Below are 18,481 nucleotides of genomic sequence, written 5' to 3' on the forward strand. Positions count from 1 at the left end.
ATGGAAACCACAGATTGCGTAGAGGGGTTGATATTGACACCGGGCAATGGACGCGCCAACACCTTCAAGAGGATAGGTCGATTCATTTTCTAAGGAACCAGATGCGTCGAGATGATAATAGCTAAGTATGCAAGGGAAAAAGACAGAGTTGTCACGCTAATATGATACTAGATCTTGAGAGTAATGGCTTATCTGATTATCCCAATCTTCAGCCTGATGCTCGTCTCCTGGGCACTCACTTTCGAGACTCAGAAATACCTTTTGTGGGGATGAAGAATCTCTCAACCCACAAAGCGCTTTGGATCACGTCAATTTCACTTCAGTCTGGTTGTTCAGCTGGAAAAGTTGGTTAGGAGTCCGCCTTAAACCCATTAATTGGTTTGGTGAGGGTCATGATTTAGATACATTCAATCCGACTCATCTCGCTGAAATGATTATCATTACTTAGGAACTTCAAAGTAACGAGGAAACCGGCAGTCAGCCCGTACGTTGGGCCCTATTCTACCATATAAAGACAAAACATAAATATAGACATGACGAATGAGATATACACCTCAATCTTGAATACGGACTTGACGGTTTGAAATAAAAGTTCGCAGTTCGTCATCCAGAGTTAAGTCAAGTTTATCGGCTAATCTCTGTGCAAAATGTTGACCATCGTGAGAGACACCTACCTTCCCTTCACAGAACAGTATTGTCTCGAAATATACTTCCCTTAACGGTCTGTCGTAATCCGGCACAATTTCGCTGTTTTGATGATCACGACTGATCCCGAGCATTGCGTAGATGAGGTCCCGAGGATGCGACGACTCGAGCCCTGTCTTAATGCACATAATAAGCCATGTACGCAACGAGTTTCCTATCAACGCAATTCTTCTCCTTTGTATTATACGGCTCATTCTACCTTCACCGTATCTCTTGCTGGAACCATCAACTTTCTCCATGAAGCGTACAAAGGTGGGATCGGCTATATCAAGCTCGGTGTCTGTGATACATTTGCTACCACAGTGCGCTGTGAATTGTCGAGCGAGGTACACTTCCTGTTGTGTCCAGACTCGGCGCCAGTAGGAGCGTTCACACAGTGCGAAAATTGCCGTAAGCTGTGTAACGTTTGAACCGTTGCGTGTTTTTTCCAGCTTGGACGGGTCATTGAAGAGGTCCATTGCGAGATCACTTTGGTTGCAGGCCATTCCTAGCCAAATAACAACATTCTCTGCCTCTGCATATAACTGCCCCATTGACTGTACTTGGTAACTTTCCTCTTGAGTGTTTTTTTGATTAATGCACAAAGCATCAATCCACAAGTGTCTATCCTCCTCTTCAAGCCGTATCTGCCGAAGGGCATGATGTAAATTCGCCCGGATCTGAACATGACAACCGGCTATAGAGATGAACGGATCTTCGTCACTGGGTAGACCCCACTCGTAGGACAAAGCCTCGTAGTCTTGTCTACCTCGCTCAATATGAACAAGATTAAAATCGATAGGATCATCGGCAGATCCTCGCCCAAGTATAACGATACGAACTGATGTACTCAACTCTAGGGGTTGGTACTCGTGTACTAGTAAGAAAGAAGGTTGAGGAACTTATAAGACACTACTATACCTGTCATGAACCTTCTCTTCTCGTGCAAGCTCTTTCAGCAGTCGAACACTGTAGGTAGTACTCGATTGTTAGGACAGAGATCCTTTTTCCAAGCAAGGCGTTATTGAGAGGGTTGGTAGGTGAGATAGTATAACCGGTAGAAGAAACAGGGCTAATCACACGGTCCTCAGCCTAATTTGTGAGCCTAAGATGACGATTATAGAGAAAGCCAAGAGGTGCAGTACAACACAGCAAGTAACAAAAGTTGTATGGACTTTATGATGTTTATGAGGGCAGTCATTAAGGCGCTATCGTCTTTACAACCGGTCAGTAATATATCACAACTAGACACAAGCGAGGGCTAACATATTTGCCTCAGCAGGCTTTAAGATATTGGGCCACGCCACACTATGGGGCTGTGCAATCCGCAGCATAAAAAGAGGCATAGCGGAATGTACACTTGGAATTCTCTCCAATAAGGGCAAAAGCACATCTGTAGGTGTCTCATCATCATATGTGATAGCCATCCAACTTTTTTGTGACACCGGAAATGGAGTTAAATACCCTTTGTTCTTGTACTTGTTTTTCTCTCGAAGAAGTAAGGTGATTGGTTCAACTTAGAATGACGTGTAAGTCTACATCAAACCAAAGCCTGATTTGATCACTAGCCGCTCAGTCGCATAACATTCATCTGCTCTCGTCTCGTGACTCTAGCCTCACCTTGCCTCATTTCCAATTTCAGACGTTTCATCAACACACATCACTACCCAAATGTCGCCTTGATATATGCCTCCTGTCTTCTTGATCGCTGTTTGTATCTGGAAAGTCGATCTCGCGAGACTTATTACGGCTTGTTAGCTTGCCTATTCAGCCTCGTTCTGGTTGAGAGCGATACCGTAAGATAGCAGTCGTTTGAGACGTAAAGTACACTTGTGCCCCTCGTGATCCTCGAGGACAGGTTTGTACCTGTTGATTTCATGCTATAGGTAGCTTGTCATAGCCTTCTATTTCCGACCAAAGGTCGTGCGAACCGTTCCCTGATCAGCCTTGTCAGATGCTGCAGTAACCATGAGTTTGGCACCCCTCCATCAGACCGGGAAAGATGAATGGCGCCAAAACCCAAAGCTTTACTCCATATTAAGCCAAGTCAACCGACAAGATCTTTTCCAGAAGTTGCTCGAGGCCCACGTCACAGACTTCTGGCTTCCGATCCCCAAACGTGTAGTGCAGAAGGTGCTGGGGGAGAACACCAAGTCTTTCATGGATGCTCAAGAGAAGATCTTGGAGGATGGAATACCCATAAATTACATCGGACAGCACCTGTCGCTCATGGATTTTGATTGTATGGACTTTGAGGAAGTGAAGCCGCTTGGATTCGGTGGATTCGGTACCGTTCATCATGTCGTTGACAAGCGAACGAACCAAGCATACGCTAGGAAAATAATGAACCGACCCATGGACTTGAAGAGACATCGAGAGACGATGAAAATCTTCAAGAAGGAAGTTGATGGAATGCGAAGAGTGCGACATCGTCATTGTGTGGACCTGGTGGCTACATGCACAGATGAAGACTCGGTCGTGCTGCTGACCTCGCCCGTTGCCGACATGAATCTGGCTCAGTTCTTAGATGCGGACCTTGGTATCCTTCAGCTCGATTTGCTTCGCCGGGCTGTCGGCTGCATCACGTCAGCACTCGCATATCTCCACCAAGCAGGCATCAGGTGTGTCATTCTCTCAATAATTAGAATGGCACCAAGCTGACACCAGAAGACACGACGACCTCAAGTCCAACAATGTTTTGATACATGGCTCAAACGTTCTTTTGACAGACTTTGGCTTCTGGTAAGATGACATTGACCAGCAGTGGAAACGAGTATGTCTCTTAACCTCTTCAGTCACGACTTTTCCGACGATGCAGTATCCACTACCACAGGGGCTCCTATGCACAGCTCGCAACGCTACTCCTCTCCCGAAGTCTTTGAGTATGAGCCTCGAAACCGACTGACTGATATTTGGGGCTTGGGTTGCATACTCCTTGAGATATTGTCTCGGCTTTATAACTACCGGTTGAGTACAATGCATGAGTTCTGGCGCACAAATGGCAATCGATTGAACAGTTTTGCCCGGAATCCAGAGGCTAATGCCGCTTGGTTGGCAAAACTGACTGACAATCAAGCCAAAACGCAACACGGTTACAACCGGAGAAACTTGTGGTTGGTTTCCTTCATATATCACGTCCTTCTCCATCGAGATAGATTGCTGCGCCCTACTGCGAAACAGGTGCTAGATAGGTTGCACGATTTAGATGCCGTGTATCCCGTCGAGTCATCCAAGTTTTGGGTGGCTGATTGTTGCGCGACCCAAGTGGATTCACTTTCACCTCCGGTTGTCTTCCGTGGTCACATACCGCAATGGCCCATACTGGACCTTGCGCTGGCGGATGATTATCTGGCTCACATTCACCTCGACATGGACCTACAAATACTCTCCACCAGCATCAATCTCTCCTTCTTGAACGATATCAACGAATCTGGAACACCTGACCTCAAGTGCCTTTTCGCGGTCGCGGCGATACAGTGCTTGCAGAGAGCGGCGCAGTCGATGCTGGATTCCATCCATCTGGCAAACCGCAAACTCGCCAGATCGGATATTGACGTCGCACAGATAACAAACAGCATATCGGCTGGCTGTCTCAAGGACACAACCTTCTGGGTCGATATTCTCGATATGAACTTGGTGGCGAATGAACCTCCTTGCGTACGTACCGTCCAACTAAGCCTGCAGGAGATTTGTCTCAAACGCCAGCCGGGTTACCACACCCCGTTTTTCATCTTGACGTTTAATCCCAACGAAGGCGAAGTTGTGAACCATTCTTATCAAGAGAGCAGAGACGTATGGACGGACGGATTTGGTGTCGCAGCCAGGTTCTACGAAAGAGATAAAGCCGACAAAGCCGATCGATATGCCCTCCTCAAGAGGTGTGTCACAGAGCGACAAGACGAATTCAACAGTCTTGTAAGCCGTTCACATAAGTTCATGAACCACGATAACACTAACTTATTGTAGGTCATCGACCGGAGGAGGAAATTCAAGGTATCTCTTCCTTTCTGGACCTTACCTGTCTCAACACATATGGCTGCTTCTAACAGAGGAACTAGGATTTTATGAAAGCAAAATGTGTGCGCTGTAAAATTCTGAGCCTATCATGCAGTGGACCCAGCGCAGGTGACTGTGAGCAATGTAAAGTGGCACACATGCTCTGCAGGTTTAGTGCCAACGAGGTCGAGTCAGGGGGTGAAAACACGAGACAAATCGACATTAAAGAGCACATAGCGCGTGTAGAGTGGCAGTTCACAGAGAGATGGGGTAGTTAAAGGGCTAGCATTTAGATCGTTCAGATCATTCGCGTTCAAACACCGTTGGCTCACACGCCTCTATTCTTGACAATTCCTGATTAAGCTCGCTCAAAATCACTGTTGGGGATATCAAGTATTGGGAGTTATGTAACACGCAGCCTTCTCAGGTATTCAAAGACTTGGACTTAGCCGCGGGCTTCAAATAGATATTCAAACAAGTTTCTTACACATCGAACTACAACACTTCTAGTGCTCTTTGCAAAGTTGAGGACGTAGATTACTTCTCTTTTACCAACGAGAAATATGTTTCAAGCCATGATCTCGAGCGGTAAGATGTCTGGAAGTATAGAGCGTGTTATGCAACACATGATGCGGCAACCCAGACTGTTGGAAAGTTCCTCTTGATTCCTGAATTCGAACATAGACATTGCCAATCAATAACTAGGATAGAGGAGTGCAAGAAAAAGCTTGACATGTGCGAAAGACTTGAGAACGGATCATTGCCGATTGATAGGATGGCTGGGTTTTCAAACTATCACGCTTTACTCAGTCACTGTGTTCAGCCATTAGTCCCCTACAACAATGTTTCAAATGCGGGGGAGAATCATCTGCTAGTCTTGAGCGCTTGAGAAGTCGAAGAAGGGCATGGAGAAGATTGTCTGTATTAATCGAGTGAGTGATGTACATGGTTGGAAGGACAGATTTAAGTCACACATACCGCGACGAATGTTCCAGGCAGAAAGGTCATGGTCAAAACAGCTACCGAATTTTATGGCCAATGAGTCCTTCTTGCTCGCTGCTGCGATAGCCTGCGTGTCGATGTTGAGCTGCTGGATCATTTCGTTGTTGCGCTCGGCGATGAGATTGTAGATCTAGTCCAGTAGTATTGTCGGGAGGAGAAGGGGGTAGCAGGACAGCAGAGTGAGCTTCCTCAGCTGGGTTGCTATGAATGCTGCTTGGAGATCAGTGCAGCCGATCAGCAGTCGATTTGGCCCCTAAGTATTGTAGGCTTACCTACCAGCTAAACACTGCACTAAACACCTCTTAAGATTGCAAGACTTCTTAAACAATTACTACCTGCAATAAAACTATGTTTATGCTTCAATTTGCATAAAGCTGTTTGTTGCAAGACTACTGTCCTTTCTAACCAAAAAGCAAACGTAATATTTGCCTTGAGGAACTAGCTCAATCATACAATGCACAAAACTCCATTCGCCGCAAAACCAAGATCACCCATCAACGCTTAATCATCTTATCGTACGGCCTTTGTAGCGCCTACCGCTGCAAACCTTCTCAACTTGTCTTCTGAGATGAATCTCCCGTACAGGCCATCTTCTCCAGGTCCTGAAACTCATTCACATGGTGAGGTGGCACTATCGCATGCGTCCATATGCTAACACGAACACTGCCCACGATGAAGTGCAGCAGCATACCCAACGTTAGGCACCACGGTATGTTGGTCAGGATGGTAGTCGTCATGCCTGACCCTTCTATTCCACCGAGGACAAATGCCATTAGCATGCTCCCGATAAGATAGTGTCTCCGATGTTGATGGCTTGTCTGCGTCTTGCACCACGCTGCTACTGCAATTGCCAGCACCAGCCAGCTGAGCAACAGAACGAACGGGGAAGGATTTTTGAAAGGCTTTGCAAGCATATCGTGCGTCGAAGGTGGTAGGCGACCCATAAGACTCTATGTGACAATCATCAGTGTGCGTAGTCGAGATGCATTGTACAGAACTGACCGTTGTATAGCGTTGTAGCCTCCAGAATTGCGATCCCCGCTCGAACTTACTGCGGCAATGGTCCCTTAAAAACTGCGAACATCGCGCAGGAGCTACGACACCGTACCCTTGGTCACCAAACCGTAGTCGACGCTTGAGGGTACGATCCGACATGAGCTTTTGCAACTCTGTCAGACAGTGCAATAAATGCCCCCCGTTCCGCTGCTGGCTATCTTGCTCCTTCAACAGCGCGTTGACTTCCTCCAATACAATCATACCATCATTTGCTACTTCGCAGGGCATTCGTGTGTGTCGTGCAATATCGTACGCGGTCGAAATGATCGAAGTAGTTGCTGAAATAAGTGCGAGCAAACCGGCCACCATAGATATGGGGTCTGCCATGCCTCTTCAAAAGCTTGGTATTCTCTATTGTTCTAAAGTCAGTTTCAAGCGCTGCGTACGGGTGCCAGAGGGAATAACGAACCCAGCGTTTGCGGGCTCAGGGCCAATAATGTTCTATCCACGCAGGTTTTGATGGTTGTTATGCTTGCCGGACAGATATGCGCAACCCGAGTGACGATAGTTGGGAGTCGTGAAGCTAGGAAGATCGAGCAGGCTGAGGGCAAGTCAGAGGGCAAGGCTAAGGGTCAGCTTGATAGCCAGCCTGATTAAGGTTCGATGCAAGGTGACGTGGGCAGGCTGTGCTGGAGCTTGGAACCGGTCAGGCTGGAAGGTGTGAACCTCGTCCACGGAGCTTCAACTCTCTACCACCTGCGACCGCCTTGTGCCTCTCCCAAACAGCGTCCACAACGCAACTCTCATTCTTGATTATATCCCGAACTTTTGCGTATTGTTTGTCGCCGCTTCAGGTTCACACGCACCTGCGTTCCTGATCTCGAGCCCCAACCCTAAGAGGTTGGCTACCTCACTTCCTAGCCTGTTCAAAGTCGCTAGCGATCCCCAGAACCGACACGTTCCTCGAGTTTTGACGCGACCATGGCGTCCGATAGTGACTTGGGTCGCTACCGGATAGCTATCGAAGATGAAGATGTCAGAGATAGACAAACCTGGGCTGATGTTAAACGAACGTGGTATTCCCGGGCCGCCGAAAAGCCTTCCTCGCGTCTCTGGCAGGTATTTCTATCCGTGTTTGGTACCGGGTACTCAAATTTCATTCTGGGTATCGGGAAGAGCATCGGACAAGGCGGTTGCCGCAGCATCGGGGCAATGTCGTTCATGGCCAACTTGCAGGTGGTTTCTGCAAGCGAGTCAACAACGTCGTCAAACCCGACACCTTTGCTGCGGGATACAGCCTTGCTTGACTACATTATCTACGGTAGCGTGCTTCCTTCTATGGCCCTACTGTGGTATATAGGCCCAAGGACGACCCAACCATCGTTTGTAATCACGCTTTTGTTTGCCTTTCTCTGGCTTGCTGCTGTGAATACCTCATCTCTGTTGGATATTCGGACAACGTAGGTAACACTGCCTCTGTTATTCCGGACGATACTGATAAGCTGCTAGTATTGTTCAGATCTGGACCGTCTTCGCTTTCAACTATGTCGCTCGCGACTGTGTTCATGCCATCCAACCCCAGCTACACGCTCTGAAGTACGTTGTACTCTCAGCCCTCTCCATAACTCTTGGGAACGCCTTGCTCCCGTCTGATGATAACAACAAAATCCTGGAAGTTCTTCCATTGTCTGTGACACTAGCTGCTGTGGTGCTTTCTTTCATCCCCAACAACCCGAAACCTGGTCGCTTGCCAGACGTTGAGGAAGGTGGCACATTGCGCCGTGAAGTGGACGAGCGTGTTGTACCACCGCGTATCGCTGCTGACGAAGACGATCAACATGCCCCCGTCAGAAGGAATCAAATACCGGATCCGGATTACTTTGATCTGGGCTCCCTACGGAGTGACGGTGACAATGCTTCCACCAGAGGCTAAAGTTGCGCTCTGCGATTAGTCAGAGGAAGTGAAGTAAGAAGAGTTGGGGACATATTCATTCAGTGACAAGCCATCTAGATATATTCTAGGAACAGGACTTACATGACACCTACATCATGTTCTTCCCTTGTTTATTTTTTCTATCATGGGTGGGCGGCCATTTGCTGTTGTACTATTTCTGAAGCCTACTGCAACCCTCTGATTATAAATTAACTATACGTAAATGGCACCGAGCAATTGCTCGCTGCCGATCACACTGTTTTCCTCACATCCTGAGAACTGTCATCTGACTCTTGAGTTTAACATGTGTACCCTCTCGCTTGACCGAGTTTCAGCGTCCTGCAAAAATGAAAAATTAGTCCAACAAGTTATAGGTCCCGTACGACTCCAGCCAGAATTCGACGAGTCAGAAACTAAGCCTTTTCTACACAGTTGCTCGGAGGGGATGGTAGAGAAAATCCTGGCACGCGAGGGCGTGGAGGAAGAAAGCATGACTGACGTTGAGGCTCGCGATAAAGAGACAATAGTCATCACGTTGTTATATTATCCAAGGATCTAATGGCGGACGATTCGGCACACAGTGTTGGAAGCTTACCTACTAGCTGATTACCAGACTTTACACTTTCTAAGAATGCATTACTCTGTGATTATTTACTAACTATAAGTAAACTCTATTTTCACTCCATCTCTTATGAAGCAGTTCATTGCAAGACTACCGTCCCTTCCGACCGAAATAGCAAACGCAAGATTTACCTCGAGGAAGTAGCTCGATTACAGCTTATCTATTAAGACGTATCTCCTCTGCATGCTATCTCTAAGTTCTGAGACTCATTCATGTAAATGATGAGGGAGCACTGCTGCACGCGTCCGGAAACCAATGAAAACATATTGCTAAAGATATTGTTGATCCTTACTGACACCGTATCGGCACAAGCGAGTAACACAGGTAAAAACATAAACGTGTACAAACTCGAGAGGCTGAGATGAGTACCTAGCGGGGACAGATCTACTGCTAGCACCAAGTAGCTAAAACATAGCCTACTCCAAAACGCCGTCTAGCACTAGTGTGCCAACGAGAAATTAGCCAGTAGACGGTCCCCACCGATGTTTTACAACCAGGTGAGCAATTAACGCTATGCTATGCAGAAAAGATAGCCGGAAAGAGTGTCATGGTGAGGTCATGCGTGCTATCCTACCTGAGTCCTTGATGTATAGAAGCGCTACCTACATCAGCTCATTCTTTACCGTTACAGTCAACTACTTCGCCTTCCATCTCGCAGCATTTATACACATACATACATACATACATACAAGCACGCCTATCCAGCAATCCACAATGCCCGACAAAAAGGTCCCCTTACTACTACCCCCCAACCATCTCACTTCACCCCCCAAAACTAACGCCCCAAAAGATGTTATCCGTCAGGGTTCCCGTCGAACTCACGCATCTTATCCGCACAGCGCTAGACATAGTTGAATGCGACCCACTCTGCGGAGAAGTAAAGCAAACCAGCAACCAGGATTTTAGCGCAGCGTACGTGAGGCAGAACAGCCCGCAAAACAGCCCGCAATCGATAGAAGTGGAAGAGGCTAACAATCTACCGTTGCAGATGCTCATCCCGAACGGTGGAGAGGGTGTTGGCGATTCAGGGGATGGAGAAGGATATGGTGTGGGTTAATTAGGCGGAGATGGGAGGTGAAGGCACTTTGTGTGTGTGTGTGTGTGTTTCGATGGGGGCATTGCAAGACCCCGACGCAGATGGGGAAATGTAGATGCAATTGAGCTGGCAAGCTAAAGACGTAAGGGACGACGGCAGACAGCGATAGCCAAGTTGTATGTGCAAGTCGAGCAGAATACCAGGTTGTAAATGTGAGATTCTTTTTGCAGCTGCGAGTGCATGTTCTGGTGTGGTTATGTCGACGAACTCCAGGGGAATTGCGTGCAAGGTTTAAAGCTGGGGAATTCGATGTGCGTCAAGGCGGCGTGTCCTCGTGTTTAATCTGCCAGGCATGACAGGCAGCGTGTAAGGACCAATGCATCGTGGCGTGGTTCGGGTAGAGTCGTGTATGCCCCAGCTAACCCACCCAAAAGACAATAACCTTCAGACGCGAAGTCGAAAGCAAGGGTTTCTTCGCACAGCTCATCGACGTCATTGAAGAGGACCCAACACACACGTGGGGAAAGAGCGGATGCAACAATCTAGTAGCAGCAAAGTACGTGTAGAGCAAAAAAGAGACCGTGGGTGATTATCCATGGGGCATTGGGGGAAGTAAAGGTACCTATCTTCCATGACTTGATAGATGCTCGGTGGAGACGGCGGAGGAGGAGATGTCATCGAAGAGGTTGCAGACTGAGGACGCTTAGGGGGGGGAGGGGTGCATGGATGTCCTACAGCGATCTATACGCTCTGGATTGGGGGGAGAGTTGAGAGATCGACGTGTAATAAACGAACTTGAGAGGTTGAGATAGCGCTAGTATCGAGTAGTAGTTCTACTAGTCCATACGTTAGCAAATCACGGAGCAACAGACTACCTGCCTACCTACCTACAAAGACGGGGATTTTGATGTGCTGGGTCAGTGTCGCGTCGTGGGCCCTTTGATCCAAGAAAACGTAGCTTAAGGTGAAGGTTTTTATTCGTCATGCTGCTTACTGCTCAGCTATTGCCGTGTCTACGCCAGGCCTGGATGTTTTGACACAATTATAATTAATCTCCTGTTAGATAGATAAAAAAAACTGACGTGGTGAAACTTACGAGGTGGAGAAGAATGCATATAGAGCTAATGCCAGCTATCTAGTAGCTCTACATACTAGACCAGCTACGTAGCATACATGAATAGTAGATCGCGGAGCAACAAAACTACCTATGCCTACCTATTAACCCTTTCTAGAAAAGGCAAATCCATCAGACGTCATGCGTGACATCACTGCATAATTGTTTACAAAAAGGCCTCTTATTCCGAGTTTTAAACTAATTCTATACTTCTCATCTATTAGTTTACTATAATTAGACATATTCTCCAAGAAACCCTTCAATCCAACAATCCGCAACAACAATGTCGGACAAAAAGGTACCCTTACTATTCCCCCCCCCCCCTCCCCCTCCCCTCTGCCTCCCCCGATCGACCCACAACTAACGCCCCAAAAGAGGATAAACTTCATGGTTTCCAGTGAAGAGACGGATCTTCTCCGCAAAGCGCGAGAGATAGTAGAAGCCGACCCAATCTGCGAATCCCTGCAGCAAAGCAGCCCTGAGGGATTCAGCGCAATGTACGTGAGGCAGAACAGCCGCAATTGATGGAAAAGGCTAAAACCCCACCGTTACAGATGCTCGACCGAGACGGTGGAGAAGGTGTTCCAGATTACGGGGGTGAAATGGGATATGGTGGGGGTTGATGATGTGGAGTAGGCGGAGATGTGGGGTGGAGGCACTTTGGGTGTGTAGAGTCATGTATATGGCGATGACTTCAGACGGCGATCCACTCTCTGCCCCTGATGCCATCTGTTTTGAGTCCAGGGCAGTCGCCGTGCGAGCATCCAGTGGGTTTTGTGAAATCGTATTCTTCCCATGTGATGTCCTCCTGCTCGTCCTCGTCCACCATAACAGCATCCTCTTCCTTCTTCGTCTCAACCACCTTCTCAGACACTACATCAGGCACCAACACCTTCTCCTCACTCTCCACAACCTTAACCTCCACCTTCTCCACAACAACATCCTTCTTCTCGCCCGCCCCCCCAACCGCAACACCCACCTTCTTAAACCTCCCTCCCCCTCCCGCAGCAGGCCCCCCAATCTTCGTAAAGCCCTTCCCCATCTTGCCCTTGCCGGCTTCGACATCAATGCTGCGCATCTCGACGCCGGGCTTCGGGCGCCCGGACTCGGTCTCGTTGCTCGCCGTCAGCTTCTTCATGTCGGCCAGGCGCTGGCGGTGGTTGTGGTCGTAGGAGCGCAGGTGGTTTTCATAGTCGAGTTGGCGCGGGTAGCCTTTGTCGCAGATTGTGCAGTTGAAGAGGCGGACTGCGGCGGGGAGGGGGTTGTTTCGCTGGGGGGTGGGTTAGTGGGGGTGGTAGTGAAGATGGGAAGGGATAATGCATACTGGTGGCATATTGACGTGTGGAAGTGTGTCTTGACGTGCGAATATGTATTTTGTATGAGAGTTGAAAAGTCTAGACGCGTGGATGGTGAGGGCGATGACGGTGCTGCAATGGCCCGCGTCTCGAACGCGCCGCGGACTAGCTCAGCTCACCGCCGAATCACCTGGCGTGCAATTCCGATCTGAGCCCGCTTCTCCATCCCAGCCCTGCCAGCCTCGAGTCCGATTCTGCACTCGACTCACACACATCCTTTCCCCGACGCCCTAGCCCGGCACCTGCTCCAACATGGCACCCAAAAAAGGAGGATGGACGCGCAAGAAGTCGGAGAAGCCGTCGAGGAGAGACGACGCCTCGGGTGGTGAGGGTGCCTCGACCGTCAGCGAGGGCGGCACCCGATACGCGGCGGGGAGCAGCGCTGAAGAGGGCGTCATGGGCCTCACCCAGGTCGACCCGTCGCCGTTTGAAGACACCCCGTCCGACTACAAGGGCAGAGGCTACTTCCCCGACACCGACCGCAAGGGCAAGGACCGCGAGAGGGAGCGCCGGAGCAGACACAGCAGCGACGACAGAGAGAAGGGCCGCTCGAGCAAGCGGACAAGCGGCCTGGGTCTGAGGCTGGGCGACCACGGCACCGTGTGGTGGTGTATGCATTCCCCCCTCCTCTCCCCCTCCATCGCCACCAACAACAACTACTAACACCACCCTCCACCAGTGACTCGCATCCAAAAATACTCGTCCTACGCCTTCACCGCCTTCGTCGGCCTGCACGTCGCAAACACATCGCTCATCCCCCTCGCCACGCGCTCCGCCCTCGAATCAAACCGCTACCTCCTCCTAACCCGCCCCTACTACCAGTCCGCCTACGCCGAGCCACTCGTCATCGGCCTCCCCCTCGTCGCCCACATAACCTCCGGCATCGCCCTACGCCTCTACCGCCGCCGCGAAGCCCTGCGCAAGTACGGCGCCGAGACACGCACCGACAAGCGCCGCATTCCCTGGCCATCCGTAAGCGGCACCTCAGCACTGGGTTACGCCTTAGTCCCGCTCGCCGCCTTCCACGCCTGGACCACGCGCCTCCTCCCGCTCTACCAGCACGGCGACTCGTCCCTCATCAATCTGAGCTACATCAGCCACGCCTCCGCTATCCACCCTTACATCTCCTTCACTGGCTTCTCCGCACTCGTCGGCATCGGCGCATGGCATTTCGTCTGGGGGGCGGCGAAGTGGATGGGCTTCTCCCCCGCGCAGGTCAGGTCCTCGGATCCTCAGAAATACCTCATTCGTAAGCGCAGGTGGTACGGTATTAACTTTGTCTCTGCGCTTGTGGCGGGGCTGTGGTTGGCGGGCGGACTTGGCATTGTGGGCAGGCAGGGTAAGGTGCAGGGATGGGTTGGTAAGGAGTATGATGGTCTGCTGGGGTCGATCAAGTCGATTGGGACGAGGTGGATGAAGTGAATGTGATGTGATATGAATCTGAATGAGAATGAGAATGAACAAATAGGCCCTGGCGAGAAAGACCAGTTGGCAATGTATGTACGCATTATGTTTTTACGTATAGAAAATCGATATTAAATAGCATGCTTTATTCCATTTCAACATGACCCATACACCACCCAGCGAAAAGTACACATCCCCCTCTACAGCCTCCCCGCCCCCCTCGCCACCTCCTCAGAAAGCACCATACCCACGGGACCCCCCCGACTCCCATCCCCCCTCCACAACTCCTCCCCCACCCTCTCGCTCGGCCACTCCCACCTTCCCCTAAACTCCTCAGGCGTGCGCCCCATCACACACCGCACTATCGCCTCGCCAATAACAGGCAAGAACTTAAACCCATGGCCCGACCCACCCGTCGCAACAAACAAGTTTTTGTACACGGGGTGGTACGAGATGAGGAAGTCGCCGTCGCGCGTATCCGCGTACCAGCATATCTTTGTCTTTGTGAAGGGCCGGCTTGGCGTGGAGAGGGAGGGGTGGATGGCGGTGAGGAAGGCGCGGCATTGTGTTTGGGCTTCGCGGGGGACGGATTGCGCGGGGTTGTCGATGTGGGTGTGTGGGAGGGAGATTGTGATTGTGTTGTTCGGGTCGTCGGACTCGGGGTGTGGGATTGTGGTGGGGTTGAGGTAGCCGTGGCCGTGGCGGGCGAGTTTGAGGAGCCGGTTTGAGGGCGGGATCATGAAGAGGCCGGTGGAGAGGTTGAGGAGTGTGGGGTGCGGTGCGAGGCGGGCTTCTTCGGCGGCGGAGATGGGCATGTAGCAGATGGGTTGGCCGGTTGCTTTGCAGATGCCGCGGAGGTCGATGAGCGAGGCTGTCCAGGCGCCGGCGGCGAGGATGGTGAGGTCGGCGGTGAGGTGGGTGGAGTCTGCGAGGCGGACGCCGGAGACGGTGTTTGTGGTGTGGTTGATGAGAAGTTTTTTGACGCTTGCTACGATGAATTTGACGCGGTTCAGCTTCTCGACTTCTTCGCGTAGCCAGATCATGGCCCCTTCTGCGTCTGCCCACCCGGAGCTCCAGTTCACGTAGCCTGTGCTGCCGCTGCCCCATTCATCTTTGCCCTCGAGACCGCATGCGCGTGCTATCTCGGGACCAGAGTCCAGGACCTCGATCTTGTCTGTGCCGATTGCGCGGACGTTGTGGAGCGAGCTGGAGACATAGGTCTGTTCGATGCCTGAGGCAGTGATGCAGAGGCCGACTTGGTGGTAGTGCTCAGTTGCGAAGTCGGTGCGCCAGCGTTCCTGGGCGATGGTCGCGAGCTTGGTGTAGGGAGCGGCGGCGTAGTCGGGACGGATGATGCGGGACGTGTCAATCTAGAAGTGACGGATGAGCTTTGTTTCGCGGTGCATTTGTGCAGTGTGATTACAGCGATAGCGGAATTGGGTAGAAGGTAGATGTGGGAAGTGTTATGACATGGCTTTACTCACACTCGAGCCGTCTGGCGTAGGAAATGTCTGGCGATCTACAACCGTGATGGCAGTGTTCTTAAACTGAGGATCTCTGCATAGCGCCCATGCAGTCGAAAGCCCGAATGCGCCGCTTCCAACAATTAGAACAGACGAGGGTATCTCTGGAGAAGCTGAAGACGCCATTGAATAACAATAAGAACAACAGAACAGACAGAAGAAAACACAATCACGCACAAAAAAAGACATACAAACCTGCCCGAAGTGTGGTTTATCAACCAAAATCTGCTTGGAGCCAGTGGGCCCCCGATGTCGCGAGGATCCGCACTGCAGGGCTGCTTGGACGTTCCGAATCGCCGGGTCGGGAAAATGCTCACGACTCACCAATTGCACATGCTTTGACCATTTTGTCCACACAGACATGGCGAAGCTGCCAAAACCCCCGATATCGTTGCCAAAAAGGTCCCCAATACCCACACGGACTGCACCTCCTCTACACTCGAGGATAGCACCGCGAGCTGCTGCTCCACCATCACAAACACCCGACCCTACACCACGAGAAGCATGGCAGAAGGTCTGGTCTGCGAGGCCGAAGCTGGCGGATCTGCAAAGACTGTCTGACGAGGAGATGAGGTCAGCCCACCACCAGGCAAAGCTGCAGAGATGGAGGCAATGGCCCGTCTTTGGACTTGGTCTGGTCGCATTTGGCATGGGCATGTACGGCGTCATGCTCTATGTGTCGCTAACGCGCGACGTGGATTTCAAGGACCTGCCCGACGACCTGTCTGATCGTTTTGACAAAGAAGCCGAGGGATACGACGAAAAGGTCGACATGTCCGAGACGCTGCTGTTGCTCACTTCCAAGCGCAAGAAGCTCACGCAAAAAGCAAAGGGACACGTACTGGAGGTGGCAGTGGGGACGGGCAGAAACATCTCCTACTACAACACCAAGCAGTGCGCCACAGTCACACTGCTCGACTCCAGTGGGCCCATGCTGGCAGTCGCAAAGCGCAAGTGGAACGACACGCACAAGGAGTACTTTAGCCGCGTCTTCTTCAAGCACCAGTCCGCCGTCGACCCCATTGTGCCTCCCTACGGCGCCCAAGACGGCTACGACACGGTGATACAGACCATGGGCCTCTGCTCCACCCCTGAACCCGTCAAGCTGCTGCAGAATATCGAGGCATGCACCAACGAGAACGGGCACATCCTGCTTCTTGAACACGGCAAGTCGCATTACGGGTGGCTAAATGACCTGCTGGACAGGACAGCGCCCGCGCACGCCGACGAACACGGATGTTGGTGGAACAAGGACATTGGGGCCATCGTCGAGGAGAGCGGCCTGGAGGTCGTGGACATCAAGAGGTACAACTTTGGCACGACATGGTGGTTAGAACTCAAGCCAAGGAAGGGGCTACGGAAAGCGCTGGCCGAGACTGTAGCATCTGAACGGTTGCGTGTGCCGCAAGCCAACTCTCCGGTTGCACAAACATCGTCGTGGTCGCTCTGGAGGTGAGATGAGATAAGATAGGTACCGCCGTGTCACCGTCTCCACAGCCGCAATCGCTAGCTGCAGCGAGCCGTTGACGTGAAAGTGGGTAGCACACACTAAACCATCTGGCGCCTGGGCATTGGAATAAACTTCCGGTCAACACGACGGATCGTCGTTGATCTGGACAACGACGTCAGGCCGTCGTCAAGCTTGGGAGACAAGAGAATTGAGGGGCAAGTCCCAGCCCAGCATCGCAAACCCCAGGGATAAAAAGAAGGTCAGGCGAGATCCCCAGTTGAGATTGCGGGCAATAAACACAACTGCCGCCGGCATTGCTCAGCGGCGTCGAGATTCTGATATCAGATCAGACGATATGATATGCACATGGCAGCCATGACTTTACCTTTTTGCATCTTGCATCTCGCTTCTGACATGGTGCAAAATGATCTCACGTCGTGTAATCGCCGTGTCGCCGGTCGCCCGCCCAAGTACGTGCATGACTTGCCCCATTGAGCAGCCAGCGAACAAACTTCCTCACCTCTTCTTCCTGAATCATTCTCGCGCTTCGTCTGGGGAACGGCGGCGCGCATCCGCCAGTTTCGGCGACACTTCCCTTCTCCACTAAAGATGACGATGTGCTGCCCCATTGGGCAGGAGTGGACGTTGCTCCCCATACTCTGTGCTAACTAGCCACTGGCGGTGGAGACCATGTCGCGTGCCTGGGTTTGAGGGCGACGACCAGGTGCATACGTAGTCCAAGGACGAATTTTTTTGAGCACCACAAAGTCGATGGACGGACTGGTGCACTTCCATGAACGACGATTGGCGTTGCCCGGTCAATCGAAACCCACTGGCCGGCGAATTGAGCTGACGAACGCCGAGCCCGTCCCGCACATCGCTTCCCGAACAGCAAAAAAAATCGTCAGAAGAAATTGTACCGCCTTCACCGCCTTGGACATGCCTGCAAATGGTCGAGGCTAGACGCCAAAGCAGAGCTAGGCGAAACGGAGAGCAGGGGGTGCCTGCATAGTGCCACGCAGTGATATGCACCAAGCTTCAGGTCATGGCGAAACATGCCGACGACTTGCGTTGCGCTGTGCATGTTCAGTCTGCGCGCGACATGAGGCGGTGAGGATGGGCGTCGTGGTGTCGCTGTCGACACCCGTTGCTTCTGGGGGAGAGACGCAGCGCTAGGGTTCAATGGGGCCAAACGTCTTGCGCTGTCATGTACGAGACTGGTGGGCTTTGATACCGTGTTCTTTGTTGCGGCACAACTAGAGTATTTCCACCCCGCTGTGTCGAGCTTTGGGTGTCGAGAGGCCTCAGCTTCAAAGGGTCCAGGCTGGTGGGAGTGGTCGAATAGGAAAGCCGGCGTAAGACGTTG

At 51.3% G+C, this 18,481-nt stretch overlaps 8 protein-coding genes across 8 annotated transcripts; 4 read left to right on the forward strand and 4 right to left on the reverse strand.

Annotated features, from left to right (window-relative positions):
• Positions 1-554: 554 nt before the first annotated feature.
• P153DRAFT_282082 (uncharacterized protein) lies at positions 555-1,553 on the reverse strand (the record flags this gene model as incomplete). The annotated part of the gene is made up of 2 exons (XM_033663172.1): positions 555-1,399; positions 1,454-1,553. Coding segments are annotated over 2 exons (945 nt in total), but the record flags the coding sequence as incomplete, so codon positions are not given.
• A 1,099-nt stretch (positions 1,554-2,652) lies between these two features.
• On the forward strand, positions 2,653-5,096 carry P153DRAFT_428178 (kinase-like protein; the record flags this gene model as incomplete). Its single annotated transcript, XM_033672707.1, has 5 exons — positions 2,653-3,305; positions 3,352-3,426; positions 3,480-4,599; positions 4,651-4,677; positions 4,743-5,096. 5 exons carry the CDS (start codon positions 2,653-2,655, stop codon positions 4,956-4,958), a joined length of 2,091 nt encoding a protein of 696 aa, XP_033527523.1. The 3' UTR covers positions 4,959-5,096.
• Positions 5,097-5,984: 888 nt separating this feature from the next.
• On the reverse strand, positions 5,985-7,419 carry P153DRAFT_363356 (uncharacterized protein). The gene is made up of 3 exons (XM_033667356.1): positions 7,148-7,419; positions 6,685-7,089; positions 5,985-6,632 (listed from the first exon to the last, which is right to left on the reverse strand). The coding sequence occupies exons 2-3, from the start codon at positions 7,063-7,065 to the stop codon at positions 6,234-6,236; spliced, it is 780 nt and encodes a 259-aa protein (XP_033527524.1). The 5' UTR covers positions 7,066-7,089; positions 7,148-7,419; the 3' UTR covers positions 5,985-6,233.
• Positions 7,411-8,191, forward strand: P153DRAFT_149903 (uncharacterized protein). The gene has a single exon (XM_033662195.1). The coding sequence runs from the start codon at positions 7,660-7,662 to the stop codon at positions 8,140-8,142; it is 483 nt and encodes a 160-aa protein (XP_033527525.1). The 5' UTR covers positions 7,411-7,659; the 3' UTR covers positions 8,143-8,191.
• A 3,528-nt stretch (positions 8,192-11,719) lies between these two features.
• Positions 11,720-12,716, reverse strand: P153DRAFT_428181 (uncharacterized protein; the record flags this gene model as incomplete). Its single annotated transcript, XM_033672708.1, has 2 exons — positions 11,720-12,653; positions 12,708-12,716. The coding sequence occupies 2 exons, from the start codon at positions 12,714-12,716 to the stop codon at positions 12,078-12,080; spliced, it is 585 nt and encodes a 194-aa protein (XP_033527526.1). The 3' UTR covers positions 11,720-12,077.
• A 254-nt stretch (positions 12,717-12,970) lies between these two features.
• On the forward strand, positions 12,971-14,207 carry P153DRAFT_363358 (uncharacterized protein). Its single transcript, XM_033667357.1, has 2 exons — positions 12,971-13,348; positions 13,418-14,207. The coding sequence occupies exons 1-2, from the start codon at positions 12,991-12,993 to the stop codon at positions 14,158-14,160; spliced, it is 1,101 nt and encodes a 366-aa protein (XP_033527527.1). The 5' UTR covers positions 12,971-12,990; the 3' UTR covers positions 14,161-14,207.
• A 135-nt stretch (positions 14,208-14,342) lies between these two features.
• Positions 14,343-15,791, reverse strand: P153DRAFT_372816 (FAD dependent oxidoreductase; the record flags this gene model as incomplete). Its single annotated transcript, XM_033669422.1, has 2 exons — positions 14,343-15,512; positions 15,627-15,791. 2 exons carry the CDS (start codon positions 15,789-15,791, stop codon positions 14,343-14,345), a joined length of 1,335 nt encoding a protein of 444 aa, XP_033527528.1.
• A 235-nt stretch (positions 15,792-16,026) lies between these two features.
• Positions 16,027-17,121, forward strand: P153DRAFT_392995 (methyltransferase OMS1 mitochondrial precursor; the record flags this gene model as incomplete). Its single annotated transcript, XM_033671201.1, has 1 exon — positions 16,027-17,121. The coding sequence occupies one exon, from the start codon at positions 16,027-16,029 to the stop codon at positions 17,119-17,121; it is 1,095 nt and encodes a 364-aa protein (XP_033527529.1).
• Between the last annotated feature and the right edge of the window lie 1,360 nt (positions 17,122-18,481).

Source organism: Dothidotthia symphoricarpi (genome assembly GCF_010015815.1).
Source record: "Dothidotthia symphoricarpi CBS 119687 unplaced genomic scaffold P153scaffold_3, whole genome shotgun sequence".
In the NCBI taxonomy this organism is placed as follows: Eukaryota; Fungi; Ascomycota; class Dothideomycetes; order Pleosporales; family Dothidotthiaceae; genus Dothidotthia; species Dothidotthia symphoricarpi.

Bases quoted from the DNA above. Each gene is read 5' to 3' on its own strand.
- P153DRAFT_363356 (XM_033667356.1), bottom strand. From the start codon at position 7,065: ATGGCAGACCCCATATCTATGGTGGCCGGTTTGCTCGCACTTATTTCA. The intron at 6,633-6,684 runs GTCAGTTCTGTA...ATTGTCACATAG, and splicing joins GGCTACAACGCTATACAACG to AGTCTTATGGGTCGCCTACC.
- P153DRAFT_149903 (XM_033662195.1), top strand. From the start codon at position 7,660: ATGGCGTCCGATAGTGACTTGGGTCGCTACCGGATAGCTATCGAAGAT.
- P153DRAFT_363358 (XM_033667357.1), top strand. From the start codon at position 12,991: ATGGCACCCAAAAAAGGAGGATGGACGCGCAAGAAGTCGGAGAAGCCG. The intron at 13,349-13,417 runs GTATGCATTCCC...ACCCTCCACCAG, and splicing joins CCACGGCACCGTGTGGTGGT to TGACTCGCATCCAAAAATAC.